This window comes from Anas acuta, chromosome Z (genome assembly GCF_963932015.1).
Source record: "Anas acuta chromosome Z, bAnaAcu1.1, whole genome shotgun sequence".
Classification (NCBI taxonomy): Eukaryota; Metazoa; Chordata; class Aves; order Anseriformes; family Anatidae; genus Anas; species Anas acuta.
The window spans coordinates 8,624,315-8,638,685 of record NC_089017.1 but is presented as its reverse complement, the minus strand read 5'-3'; the positions used below and the strand labels follow the sequence as shown (position 1 = coordinate 8,638,685).

Here is a 14,371-nt window from a genome sequence, read left to right as displayed (position 1 = left end):
AACAACCACCTTTAACTATTACAGGGCATACCAAATACACCCCTTTCCAGTTTTGCAGGGCTATAAATAAATTTGTATGTAGCACTCAATACTTAGGAATGATTGCAACTATTTAGAGGGGAAAACATAAAAGTAAATCATCTGCAAATAATACGATAACTAAGAAAGATGTAAGAATGCTCATATAAAGAGATGTTTAAATTCCTTACGTGTTATAATGTAATCCTGAGTAAGAGTCTCTGCTTGTCTCTCTTTTCTTTTTGTTTTAACCACGCATAATTTTGCTCCCCTAGGAGAAAACACACAGCAGTTCAGTTGGTCAGTTTATATCAAATACAAACCATTTTTTATTCAAAACATATTCTCAACTGAATTATACAGCACTTTAAATATGCATGACTGTGTATATCTTGGTACATCCACGCACATGTGAAGGAGGGCAAAAAGATTCGTTCTTTTATTACAGATCAGTATATGACTGGTGGAAGTATGGGTGGAAGATTCATATCACACTTCATTTGTCCACAGTACTTGCAGCATGCACACAGGAAGTGCTCCTCTCCAAATATTGGCAATGATTAGTACCCTTAGTACCCTTCCTATGCAGCCTGGGTTGTTGTAGTTATCTAATCAGAGGTGTTTGTAACACTGCACTGGGAAACTCTGCAGAAGCCTTGTTGCAGCAGGACTAATTTAAACTGGTATTATTTTCCTTCTTACTGTAAGTACTAGGAATAAAACTGGGTACAGAACTGAACTAAGGCTTTTGTGGTCTTTGTACAGGAGTCTCAGGCTGCACTCTGGAGAGAGTCAACAAACAATGCTGACAAACCTCCCTCCTGTTCTCTAAATTGAGAAAGAACAGAAAAATAATACTTATTTCTAACAATCTTATAAACCAGAATTTATTTTCATATTCCTATCGCCAGGCCACAGTAAATATCCAGAACTATGAACTATAATACATTATGTTTTTGGATGCAAGTGAAACAAAGTCAAGGGCTTTGGAAGAACATATTTATATCACTCTATATATGAAGTATGCATTCTTCCTCAGCTGATAAGGAAGGAAGTACCCCAGCCAATTTAGAGGGTAAAAGCAAGTTAATCGTGTAAGTATTTATAGACTAGTTAAATCCTCTTCTTTTCATTCTAGGCTGACAAGTCACCTTCTGATGAATCACTGCCACCCTTCCATTAGATACACAGGCAAAATCCACACGTGACAGGAGAGGGTGGGAGAGATGGCAAGGTCTCAAACCGAGTCCTCTAACATGAATACACAGACTGACAAGTTTAAGCTAATGCTTCTAAACAGCATTTATACTTCATAAAAAATAAAATATGACAAAAATACATCTATATGACATAATATGCCAAAAATATTACTAAATTCAATAAGTAGCCTTTCAATAACACCATTTCAGCAGTCTTCAAGAGGTGAAATGAAAGGCTGGTTATTCTTACAGAAAATTTCATACAATTCAAGAATGGAAGCTTTTGTAAATTCAGGTAGAACTGCCAGTGTACAACACCACAGAGAGCCTGGAGGAAAATGCACTGCTTTTCAAGTACAAACTTTTGTGGTTTTGTTTTTTTTGTTGGTTTGTTTTTGTGTTTTTTTTGTTGTTGTTGTTGTTGTTGTTGTTTGTAACTTAGTAGCTAAAACTGCAAAGCAAATGCTACTAACTCTTTTTTTTTCTCATCTCTTAGTATAATTATAGCATCAGGCTATGTCTGAGAAATCCTAATTATAAACCACTAACTATTACATACCTCTGGCTTTTAACAGGATCATAGTACACTTTTGCCAATCCATTTCCTGTACCAACCATGATCTGATTCAGCTTGGGATGCCAAAGGCAACGCACAACACTCTGAAATAAAGCAACATATTGACAGTTAGTTGGTCATTCATTTAGATTTTAGGATTAATATTCATCTTGTCAAAAAGCAGACCCTACACTGTAGTACAAACAAGATTGAATACATGAATGAATGTGACTAAACGAATGAGTAAAAGTTCTTCTCCAGAGCAGAACACAATGTAAAAGGAGTGACAACACAAGGATGTAGGCAGAGAAGGAAGTACAAATGGGCGGTAGTGAGAAAAAACAGTGGTTTCCACAGGCTAACTGCTCCAGGGTCTTCGTGGGCATAATGGAACTGGAACACTAAACAGGATTTGAAGGAGAACAATGAAGTGCTTCAGATATAGTAGTACAAGCCTTCATGACTTCTGCATTTTTCTTTTTAATCCTTAGTTCTTCCACCCTGTTCCTTATGTTATCTATTTTTCTTTCACACAGTGCTGACCTTTCACTTGCTGAATGCAGAACAGACAAATGTCTGATATTCAACTCTTGGATCCTTCTTCTCCTAAAGATCCAGGAAAACTTGTTATTTGAAGCTTATGTCTCACAGCTCTGTCACCCTTCTTGTCTGTACAAGTCATTTTCAGACATTAATAGTACTTTTCTTTTATACACACAGAGTGGTTCTCCACGTGACTGATCACTGCACTAAATCTGAATCAGCAGGTCAACCCAGAAAAGCTGCAAGACTGCCATGATTTATGAGAGCGCCAAAGAAGCGGTCACAATCTGCCAGGAAGGACAACACAACTCAATACTAACAAAAATCATGTGTGCATCTAACTGAAAGAAAAAACAAACAAACAAACAAAAACCCCATAACTATTTGTTAGATATATAACAGTGTTTTGACAGTGTTTTTGTTAGGTGTATAATAAATGTATCCAGAACTAACAGTATGCATCACCGTGTTAGCGTTTCACTGAATTGTGATTCTTCTAGCCTTTTTTCCCTTTACCTTTAAAAACACAAAAAACTATAGACTTTTCAAAATGAATTAATTCAATACTCAACCACTTACATATATCTATCATGAAAGTATCTGTAGTTTATTTACTCATTTATTTTACATAACACAGTACATTAAAGTCACAACATGGAAAACACCAATCTCTCACCCAGAGAAATAAACAAGGCAAAAATATACTTAGGGGGTGCAAATGAAACAAAGGCATTAACTTGGGAGGTGACAACCACGTAATCAGAAGAGAATGATTATGCATAAGCTCTATTGAACAGTGGAACAGTGAATCACTCTATCACTCTTCCCACTTCACATTCCTTCCTATCTCTGGTTTGGTTTACATACTTTTTTTTTTTTTTTTTTTTTTTTTTTTTTACTTTTTTTTTCTTTTTTTTGAATGTTACAAGGCATTTAACAAAAAAAAGTACTGGAAAAAAATCTGAAGCCCACTCATCCATCATGAATTACATTTTCATTTTAGTACAAGATGAAGGATGACTTTTTTTAGAACTGTTTTTCTGCTTGGTGTTCTTGTATAAATGAAAAAAAAAATGAGTGAGATGAGTTTATATGAATCAACTGATCAGTCTTTACAAGGCTGTTCTATAAAACATCCTGCCCATTACATATAAACACATACAACATTACACTTTCCCCTGTACTTACAGGTACAAATACATCTGGCGTATTTATTACGAGACAACAAAAGGGCAACAAACTTATACTTCAGAGTTATCTAAAAAAAAGCAAGTTTTTGGCAATGCAGTATAATCCCTGCCACAAGATACCAAAATAATCAATACAAGGTTATTAACAAGTTGCTTGATTTGAATAAGATATTTTTACGTACTGTTATATAATGCTATTACTCAAAATGTTACTGTAATTCTAAAACATACAAAGCTAATAACAAGCATTGAGGGTCAAAGGTGGGTGGCCTTTTCTTTTATTAATATTTATTGCATGTGTTTAGCCAGCCTTTTAAAACTTTGTAGTTAATGTGGTTCTCCACTTTCTGCTGTCAAGTAAATGTATTTTATAGCATGGTACTGGATACCAGCCAACAAAAACAAAGCCTGAGACAGTGTGGCTAAGCACTGATGGGGATTGCTAAGTTTCTAACTTGTCAAACATCCACAGCACACTTAAAACCACCATGGCACGTGCTCCAGAGCAGGCAGAAGAAACTGCCATAAAATGCAGCACAATAAATCTTCTAAAACTGTAAAACGTCCCCAGAATATAATTTGTTAAAAACTAAACAAATACAATCTCTGAACATGCAAGTAATTTCACTAAGCCACTGGCATATAAACCTACTTTATAAGAAATAATGAAAACTACTCACAGAGATTTTCAGACTATTTTAGAAACAGGCAATACTTTAAAAAGAGCAAAATATTGAATTCCTGAACTGAATCCTACTAATCTTTCCCAATCACATAATCCTAAAGAAGTAAAAATTCTAAACAACTGTATAAAAGAGGGATCATTGTAGACTAGGTTTTAACATTGAGAGTGATGGGGGAAGGGGAATATTCATCATACAAAAATAACTGATTCTTAAAGATAGCATTTCATTGCCATTACCACTAACTTCCCTGCTGAGTATAGTTAAAATAACTCAGTTAGACATCTTTATCACTGGAAATGTGAAACATCAAATTCCAGGTCAAAGAAGGTCCTGCTTCACAGCTTTCTATGGAAGTAAGTGTGTTTATAGCGGGAAAACAACTCTTTCCCTGGCTTGATCTGCCTATGTACATAGCCACATATGCGCCTACTGATACTGGACATTACAGAACCACAGAATGGTTGATGCTGAAGGAGACCTCTGAAGATCACCTAAGTCAACCCCCATCCTCTGGGCAAGGCCAACTACAGCAGGTTGCTCAGGTTTTGAGCTTCTTGCTCCCACTTTCTGCTTCTAAGAGATGGAAAGGGGATTTACATTGAATACTAATTCCAATTTGCACAATGATTTTTAAGAATAGCTCATTTCATGTTTAGGTCATGTCCTGCAATGGAACCCCAAATGAACAAAGTGATACTTAAGGTACACTTGCAGTTGCATCCCTTGAGGTAAGAGCTCGGGCCAGAAGAAACAACCTCAGCAGTTAAAAGCTAACTGCAAGCTCTTTTTGCAATCGCCCAGGTGGTTTCATGCTTTTCCAGAGAATAAAACAGGAACACAGAATCAAATTGCCTGACCGTACTTCTTGAAAACCTACTGCAAAAGACTTGCCTAACCACAAGTACCAGTTTACAGAATTCAGTGGATGCCAGCGTAAAGGCTCAGATACTGAGATACACAAATACCAGAGTTATAAATTAAGTTAACTAATTTTCGATTCCACCATTCAACACTGAAAGACTTGTTTCTGTTTTTTAAAACAATAAAAGCTAAAACAAAGGAAAAGCTAGGTAGGTTATGAAAATGATAAAATTACAGATCATCCCTCAGCTTTGCAAATGGAAAATTATGTATTATTGTAACAACTAAGAACAATAAAATTCAGACTGTATCATCATGTAAACATCTTCAATATATATATTTAAAAAAAAAGATTACTGTAATAGCTGGAGGTATTGGACAGCACATCTTTAGAGGATGAAGTCCTGGAGGCCTGTCATGAAAATACTCAAAATAATTTTATCAGTGGACCTGAGCTGGCCAGCTTTGTAACCATGCGGATAATCTATCTTAAAATACAGCACTTATAAATTACAATTAGTGATAATGATTCAAAATCTGTTTGGTACTTCTGTTGTTGTAAACATATTAAGTTCTTCAAACGAAATCCATCTGAAAAGACTTTGGCAAGATCTTTTGCATATACAAATGCATTAGCCTGCATTAGGAAATAGTAGGAGAAGATTGTGAAAATATTTTTGTGAAATTAGGCAGGAAGAACATTAAAAATGTTAACAGAAAAAGTACTTCATTGTCACTCTGAAAGAAGTCAGGACCAATTCAGTGGGATCTAGATTACAATGTTTACTTCCTTAAATAACTGCCTAAAGCTAGCCTTACCACCTTTAATTAATTACATGAATTCGATTACCTGAATGTGCTTTTTTTTTTTTTTTACTTTATTTTCAAACTAAGCACTATACACACCTCAAGCTCCTAATTCTTTGAAAATAAGGTTTTTAGTTTTATAAAATGTATGTGTACTAATGTAAGAGCTTAACAGTAGGTGGTAATCTTCAACATAAAACTTGAAAGCACAAAGAAAGGTGGCAGGCAAAGGTGATTATATGCTTTCTCCCTTGTGTGCTATTCCACCTGCATTTCTTCTGAGACAAGCACAGTCCCAGTTCACATGCAGTTCTGGGGAGGCTCCTAAATAGCCTCAGCCCTGACAGTCTGTTCTCACCTGCTTGTTTCTCTTTGTTTCACACTGGCAGAGCTGCTGGTGCAGGTAAACAGTAAACTACACCACATTATTTTTCTATTAAGTTACTTTCCATCTGGGTTAGCTCAGTAGGCAACTACCCAAATGGCTTTGCTGGGACTATGCACATAACTGTCCTTTGACAGGACTGGCCTCTAAATGTGACTCTGAAGCCTGAAACAGGATTCTCTGTAACAGAGAATGTAACATTTATTCTGGCCTAGAAATATACTCATGTTTAATAGGCAAAGTGAATAATAACTGAAACAGATTTCTCAGCAAGTAAAAGCTAATTACCTCAACTGAAACTGTCCAGAACACTTGGGCTAACACCCCTACAGGGGTAAACAATACAGAGAGGGCATTTTACAAGGTCAGCAAGAAAAGATTTAAAATGATTTGTTGCATAGGAATGGAAAATTTACCACTATGATGAAACCACGAGGCTGGTAAGGTCATAGAACTGCAGACTGATGTCAAGGATTGAAAGAATTCTCCTGGATCTTCGGTTATAAAGTCAGTTCAAGACTGCAGCAGTGATGGCAAAATTCAGTTCCCTGGCCCATACTTCAAGTAAAAACATTTAATCTTACAACATAGATGCAGCAGCCCCACGACAGGATGAGCAGTCTGAGAGGGGTCTGTGCAGGCTGCAGGGAGGAAGGTGAGGAAAGGCTAATAAATTCCAGCAAGAGGTTCTAGGAAGGGTCAGAGAGGTTTCACATTTGGCAGTTCATTGGGGTTGTGAGGAGCTTCAGCAGGGATGCTAGAGGCCCCCCCCCCCCCCTCTCTCTCTGCTGCACAGGTCTGCTCCCCGTGCAGACCACCCACCTCCTACTCTCTTCTGTGATTTACAGATTTTCCCATACCTGTTGTAGTCTCCTATTCCTTTCTTAGCTCCTCTACTTGGCACAGTAACAAGACCTTCCCTACAACCCCGGCTGCCAGGAAGGGCCCATGACCCATGATATTCTCCTTACTGAGGGAGAGAAAAGGCTCTTCTGGAGACCTAAAAGCTCTTCCAGCTTCCTGCTCCTGCAGCCACCCAGCACAGAGGGGAGGCAGTCTGGGCTGGCACTCCCCGTGTCCTCTGGACAAACCTCTAACAGGAAAGTGAAGCAATCGGCTGGGGGCATTAAGGACAGACGCAGCTGGAGCAAGGCTTGCCAAGTTGGTCTATCAACACATGAGGGCAAGGTTTCACGAGATGATCAAGCCAGTTATTAGCAGGTCACTCCCACTTCTCCCCTGCTGTACAGCCAGTAGTCCTGGCTTTTGTCTGACCACAGGCAGTTTCTTCAGAGTACTGAACAGGCAGAACAGTTTTTATAAGACTTATATAAGACTATATGATTCATGTCACATTTTCTGTTTCCCTGAATGATTTAATATATCCCTAAATTTCCTACTCTAAGGGGAAAGCAACTACAGAAAACATATATAAATTGAAAAAAAAAAAAAAAAAAAAAAGCAAATCTAGCAAATCTACCTAGTTTCTACTATTGCACAGTTTGTATGGCCTTTATCTAAACATTAATTCTTACACCTGCAAATATTGCCACGTTACAGAGCCTGGGGAGTCACTTAATCTCACTAATATCTTTTTAACCTACCAAAATATAAGGTTGCCTGTTATGCAACAAAATAAGAAGAGAGATCATCTCTAGGAAGTATTCACCTCTATCCTCCTTCACTCTCTTGCAAGACAGCTAGGGAAAATTAAGGTTTCCCTCCATTACTGTCTTCTTTTATTCCTAGCATTTGACATGTCTGTGAGCTGACGCTGTAATAGAGTATGATTATTTTTTTCTTTCTGCATTTCAGTCAAAAGTTTAACCACCATCCAACAGAATCCAGCATCCAACTACTTTCATATGTTCAGAAACACCAAGATAATTGCTGATCTTTTGTTTTAACAAAATTTCATTTAACAGACATGTGCGTGCCTGTATGTATGCATACGTTGATCTCCCGGAGTATGGAGGTCATCATTTTTGCACGACTGGCATGATATCAAATTTCACCACTTTTCAAAACATTCCAAAGACATATTTTTGGCATAAATCGGAATCACCATACACTTCTGCAACACACAGCTCAGTGGGGCTATATTCTTTCATTGCTACTGCAAAATGAAAAGTAAATTTAGATGGGGTCATATTTTACAATGATGTTTTAATTTCTTTTGCCTCCTTAAGGAGATCTTACTGTTTCTCAACCACACATTGTTTTCTTTGGAATCAACCCTTTCTCCCTAAAGACAGTTAGGTTTTAAGGTTAAATACTATACGTTTGTTTTTGAAACTGAACATTTCATCTGAAGTGCATTTTCTGATAATGCATGATAATGTATCAGCTTATTGAAGTTCACTGGTAAAGATCCTCCCGCCATGTAGGGAAGAAAAAGAAAAACATGTTTACACATTAGTTATGCACTGTTGGAATAAACCTTTTATTTTTTTTTTTTCTCTTCACTTCAGGTACAGCCTGTCGTTCCATTCTGGCAGCTCCACAATTACGGAAATGATTATTCAGCTACATGGAGCTATCAGACTTTTAGGCTAAATTCACTGAATTCATGTCTTCTCCCATGGCTATTAGCCAAGAGAAAACTGAATGAAAGCACAGACAAACAGAACTGGTAAGTGGAGAAGATGCATTTATTTTCACAACACAAAACTATGCTCAGAGGGCAGAAAACTCTGTTGAATGATGCTAACATGTACTACTCCTGTGGCAAGTGTGCAGCCAACATTCCACTTGTAAGGTGAAAAGCACAAAACTGATTTTCTCACAAGTTATTTGCCTCACAATGGTAATTTGTCACTAGAAAAGAAGATACTGGTAATTACAGATCAATACTGAAACTGGAAAGGGAACATGTTAATCCAAGACTTTCACACATTCTGTTATAGCAACAGTTTAGTTATTGAAACTCATGTTTTCACTAACTTTAAAAAAAAAAAGTTCATTCAAATTTAGATAATGTTCTGTAATCATAAGGTAAAATGCTGATGTTTTGACAATTATGTTTGGGAATCAGGTGCAAGTAAGAGAGCTTACACTTGAATCTCATCTAACACAATCACTTCATGTAGTGGCAGGATTTTCTCTTGTCCTGCTTTAACTTTCCTACAGTCACAAATACTTAAATCAATAGAAATGAGTGCAGAAGTAACCTATTGTCTAACTGTGCCCCATACAAGGTCAGAGCAAGACAGGTGAAATGTTCCAGTGCTTTCACAGGAAAGAATCAACACCAACAGAGGGAAGCAAAGATCATAGGTAAGACTTACCTCACCAAGCTTAAGATGTCTACAACTCAAATCTTTACAGGTCTACCCATCAAATGTCCACCACTTTTCACTCCCTTTACAGTTAATGGAAAGAAATAACCATATATTACCAGTGACCTTCATCTAACCTATTTTAGATATCTATTTTAGTATGAGATAATCACAGTCTAGATGTGTTTATTTTCTCTGCTTATTAGAAAGGGAGCCCAGGATGACTGGATCAACTGTAGACATCTATATTTGGTCAGGTGAATCCCCTGCAGCCTACAATGGCCAAAATAACTATGTAAGAAAAACAGAAAACTAAATGGAGCAACACAAAGAGGATCTATGTTACAGTATGTTAGGCTACTTACATAAAACTCTGCAGTTCAAGGATAAAGGATTCTGGAAGCCAAATAAAATATTCCTAGTGCAGAATGATACAGCAGATACAAACTCCCAGAACCCTCTGACAAATCTTCAGAACCTTAGTTTAAAAGATCAGTTCTAGCTCTGGAGATGCTTAAACACTGAACAGGGATAAAACAGAAACAAACACAGCCTATGCTCTGCCTTGCTTCTCCTCCCTCTCCTAGACTATAATCTAGTAAATAACTCCTTCAGAACCTGTCCTGTAGCTATACAGACAGCATAGCGACAGCACGAGTTGCTGTCCTGAGAAAATATTTTCAGTTAGGAAAAGAAAAACTTGAACAAAACTTCTCTTTCTTATGTGCAAGCTCTGCTTCAGTGGCCATGACGGTATGTGACGGGTGCTGTTTGAACAGCGCTGCTCAGATTTGCTGCACTTGGCTGTCCAGATAGCCAGATAAGCAGCATGTCAGCAGGGAAGAATCTGAACATGTAAAATTACATTCTGACTGTGGTCGCAGACTCTGTGAGCACAGGTCATTACAGCAGCAGACAAATGGGGCTTTTCTGACTGAACTGCGTATTTATTTAAACCATATTTTTACGAATTCTAACATTTCTGAAAGAAGAAACGAAAGAAGAACCCCAGTTTGCAAATGCAGTGTAAATATGCATGCAACTTGTTTGCATTGCTTCTTTCTTTGATGCTATAAAAACACATGATGCATTCCTGATGAAGAATTGCTTGTGGAGTGCAATATATTTTAAATATGTAGGAGCTTAAAACATATACTACTACTTAGAAGACTTACTGGCTTCTTATTAATATTTTTTAAGAAACAATAATTACCTTTCAAAGTATCATTAACCATTACCTAAGCCTAGAGTTACATTAAATTATCTTTATATTTGAAAAGGATAAACAATTTCAAATTTGTGCTGGAGCGAGCGATCAAATCTCAGTGTGCCTTCTAACCTGATCTTCCATAGTTCTAGCAAATTCTATCACTTCAGCGCTGCCTCTTCCCAAAAGTGAAGGGAAATGTACAAAGTCATATCCGAAAAAAATAATAATAATAATAAAATAAAATACTTATTTCAAAAGATTTCTATGTCATTAAGTAAAACATTAAAATGTTTGTATTCTAACAGCTAGAGACAGCTTCCTAATAACACAAAATCCTTCAACAACTGTCCCCCCATCTCTGTCTCTGTCTACTTGCCATTTTTAAGCAACTTTTGCAATTAGGAAAGATATTAATGCAGTGGCATTCAAGCCTTTCCTTTTTTAATGAAGGTGTATGTGGCTCTATTAAAAAACATCGGATATTGAGACTGCTGTACCAGGGGATACAAATCTGGCGTTCATCCAAATCTTCACAGGCATATTCAAAGTGGACTGACTTTCATAGACTAAAAACTTCTCTGCAAGTGCTTATGAAATACAGTTCAGCAAGAACTTATATACAACAAAATCTCATGAGATTAGGCTGCAGCACAGGCCCATACACATTATAACTTAAAAAGCAGCAAAGTTATTCCTGCCCATCTTTACGATCTGGAAGCTTCAGAAGGAAACACTTCCTCCATCCCATGCTTCACATTCTACAAAGTTCAGAAACATGCCTAAAAGGGCTTTTTTAGAAAGTATTTTTTAAGCATTTTTTAGAGAAAAAAAAAGAATATATATATATATATATTTTTTTTAAGAAAATGTTTCAGCACATTTGCCACCAACTGTCCAACAACATATTTTCTCTCCAATTCTACGCAACTGGAACTGATGGGAAAATTCAAAACATTAATCAGAAACTCAGTATTTTTATCCAATGCTAATGCAGTCTTGCCCACAGAAATATTGCTTTTTCTGCCTAATAATCAGGGACTGTTTATAAAGATGGTTGCTATGCCCAATAGCAAGTAAAAATCAGCTGACAGAAGTTAGAATAGAAAGGGAGGGTTTGCAGATAAATTGGTCTTTCCTTCTATAGTCACCTTGATTTCTCTGCAGAAGGTCTGCATGAAACATCAGTCAGCTACATTAGCTGTCTGTTCCCCTCCAAGAACAACAGAAATTCTGCCGTAAGGATCATAGAAAGATAATGCTGCTCAGGACACAAATTCCTACTGCATGCTCTGCAGTCTCTTTTTGCTGGTGTCTTACAGCACAGTGGTGATCCAGAAGCCAACAATTTGGATTGCCATGCTGCTGGATCTGGGAAATGTTGGTCTGCCTCCTGGCTGCACCCACAAAAGGAAAAAATGTAGAGTGAATAATTCATACAAAACTGCTGTATTTTTAATTAAAAAAAAAAAAAAGAAAGATTAAATAACAGTTTTAGAACTAAGCGATTTCCAAATGTCTGCAAAGCTAAACAACAAATGCTATCAGTTTACTTCTGCCTTTCTTCTTTTGGGCAAAAAGATGGTTAACACCCACATGTTGATATGCCTGTTCTGATCCAAAAAAAGGCTGCTTACACAATAAAAACATTCTAATATTATATTTAAAAATATACTTTAAACCCCAATTGCAAAAATCTTCAGATTTGAGACTCCCCTGGTGCTTATCCAAGAAAAAAGAGCCAAGTATAATAAATAAGGTGGGAGGTTAGGGAATATCTAGAATGTAGTGACCTGCTATCATTAGGTTTAAAATACTCATGAGAATACAGTAGTAGAGGAAACAACACTTATGTTTTTCCCTTGTGAAACATGACTTAAAAAATGTGTGGAAACATTCAATAGGAAAGGGATCAGAAATGGATAAAATTTACAATTTTCTATGTAGAAACCAGAAATAACTTGAAAACATTTTCAGAGGCCAATAATTTAAAACAGGATCGCAATGTAAAACATATGGATAGCAATGCTGCATCATGGACCTTTCATGCTACAGCTATAAAACATGCTTAGAAGTGAAATGAGCTACTTAATAATGTTTTTTTTGTTGTTGTTGTTTTGTTTTCATGAACAGAAAAGGACTTAAAATGAAGGTGGCAAACAGTTTTTTGTAATTGCAAGGCAGAATATTTTCAAGCACCTGCTTTGTGAAAATTACAGCCACATTTTCAGCACAGTATATTGCAGAGGCAGACAACCCTCACATACAACCTCCCTGTTACAGTGAGGAAAGCCGCACAGTTTATCTTTCTCACACAGCTCAAACCTCTAGTGACAGCTCTCCTAGAACAAATTAAGTGCTGCTGCAGGATATAAGAATGGAAGGACTACATTGACTTTACATATATGAAAGCAGAGAATTAAAATTGACAAGTTACCTCACTAGAAAAGAAAACATTTCCATGGTTCACATTCTACAGTAACTGTTGTTTGCTCTAGTTAGCACAAAAATTTAACACTATTGTGAAAATATGGATTTTCCTTTTAAATAAAATAAGTGGCTTGAACAAACAAAATGAAGTAGCATGATGATCTCTTTCAGAAGTTAATATAAATCGTTTTTCTTATATTCAAGACCGTTAAATCTTTGTGAAACAGACCACAGTGGAAAAGTCCTTTACCATATTACTGCACCTTATAAATAGTAAACGATATCATTTGAGGTCAAGTAAAGAAATACTGCAATCCTATATCAACTGTGCCTGAAGGGTACTGGAAGTTTCATACTCCTTATTCCTTCTTTCCTTTTCATTCTTTTAAATTAAGATTTATTTATAATTCATCTCAAAAGACCGTCCTGAAATGTCCCTTAGAGAGATTTTCAGAAGTACTTAATATTTTAACTTTTGCTTATATTTGAAAAACTAAGAAAACATTGAAGAAATCTCCTAATATAAATTGTTTTTTCAAAACAACCATAAATACATGGATTGTTGCTTATCTATAAAAATCTGTGGGAAATTTAAAAAATTTGCACATCTTATATTTTAATATACATAACCTCATTTTTATTTTTTAATTAGAACTCACATTTTGATTTAAAAATAGCAATTTCTGTAACTGTACAACATACTTTTTTAGTGCCCACTCTTGCCTGGCAGTAACGGGGTGTACTTTATCTCCTTTCCATATGGGGAAAATGACTGCTCTACTGCTGCCAAAATCAATCTTGCTTCTAATAAGGATAGCTACTGGTTGATATGCTTGAACCAGACAAACAAATGAATGACAGACATGTGAGAGTGATTCAAGTGGCTGTTCACAGCTATTTAAAATTAATTTAACATTGCAGAAAATGTTGTGTACCCAACTCTATTTCCCATACACTAGGTATTTATAACTGGTTCCCATGAAGATCTCATAGTTGCATAATCAACCCAAGAATTACGATTAAATCCTCCTTGACTGGTGCCTAATGATGAAACCTTCCTTCCATTACAAAAAGAGAGTCCATTACATACATCCTGAAATATGAAACCTTATAGAATCATTAAGGTATGAAAAAAACTCCAGGATCATCTGGGCTAACCATCCCCCTACTACCACTGTCACCCACTAAACCATGTCCCTAAGCACCACGTC

At 36.5% G+C, this 14,371-nt stretch overlaps 1 protein-coding gene across 1 annotated transcript in view; it reads right to left on the bottom strand.

Moving 5' to 3' along the window:
- WDR70 (WD repeat domain 70) overlaps positions 1 to 14,371 on the bottom strand; it is a 137,245-nt gene that overhangs the window by 10,621 nt on the left and 112,253 nt on the right. The window contains exons 14-15 of the mRNA XM_068667967.1: positions 1,777 to 1,877; positions 210 to 289 (exon numbers count right to left, since the gene is read on the bottom strand). Coding sequence (XP_068524068.1) covers positions 210 to 289; positions 1,777 to 1,877 — 181 coding nt within the window. The remainder of the gene's footprint in view (positions 1 to 209; positions 290 to 1,776; positions 1,878 to 14,371) is intronic.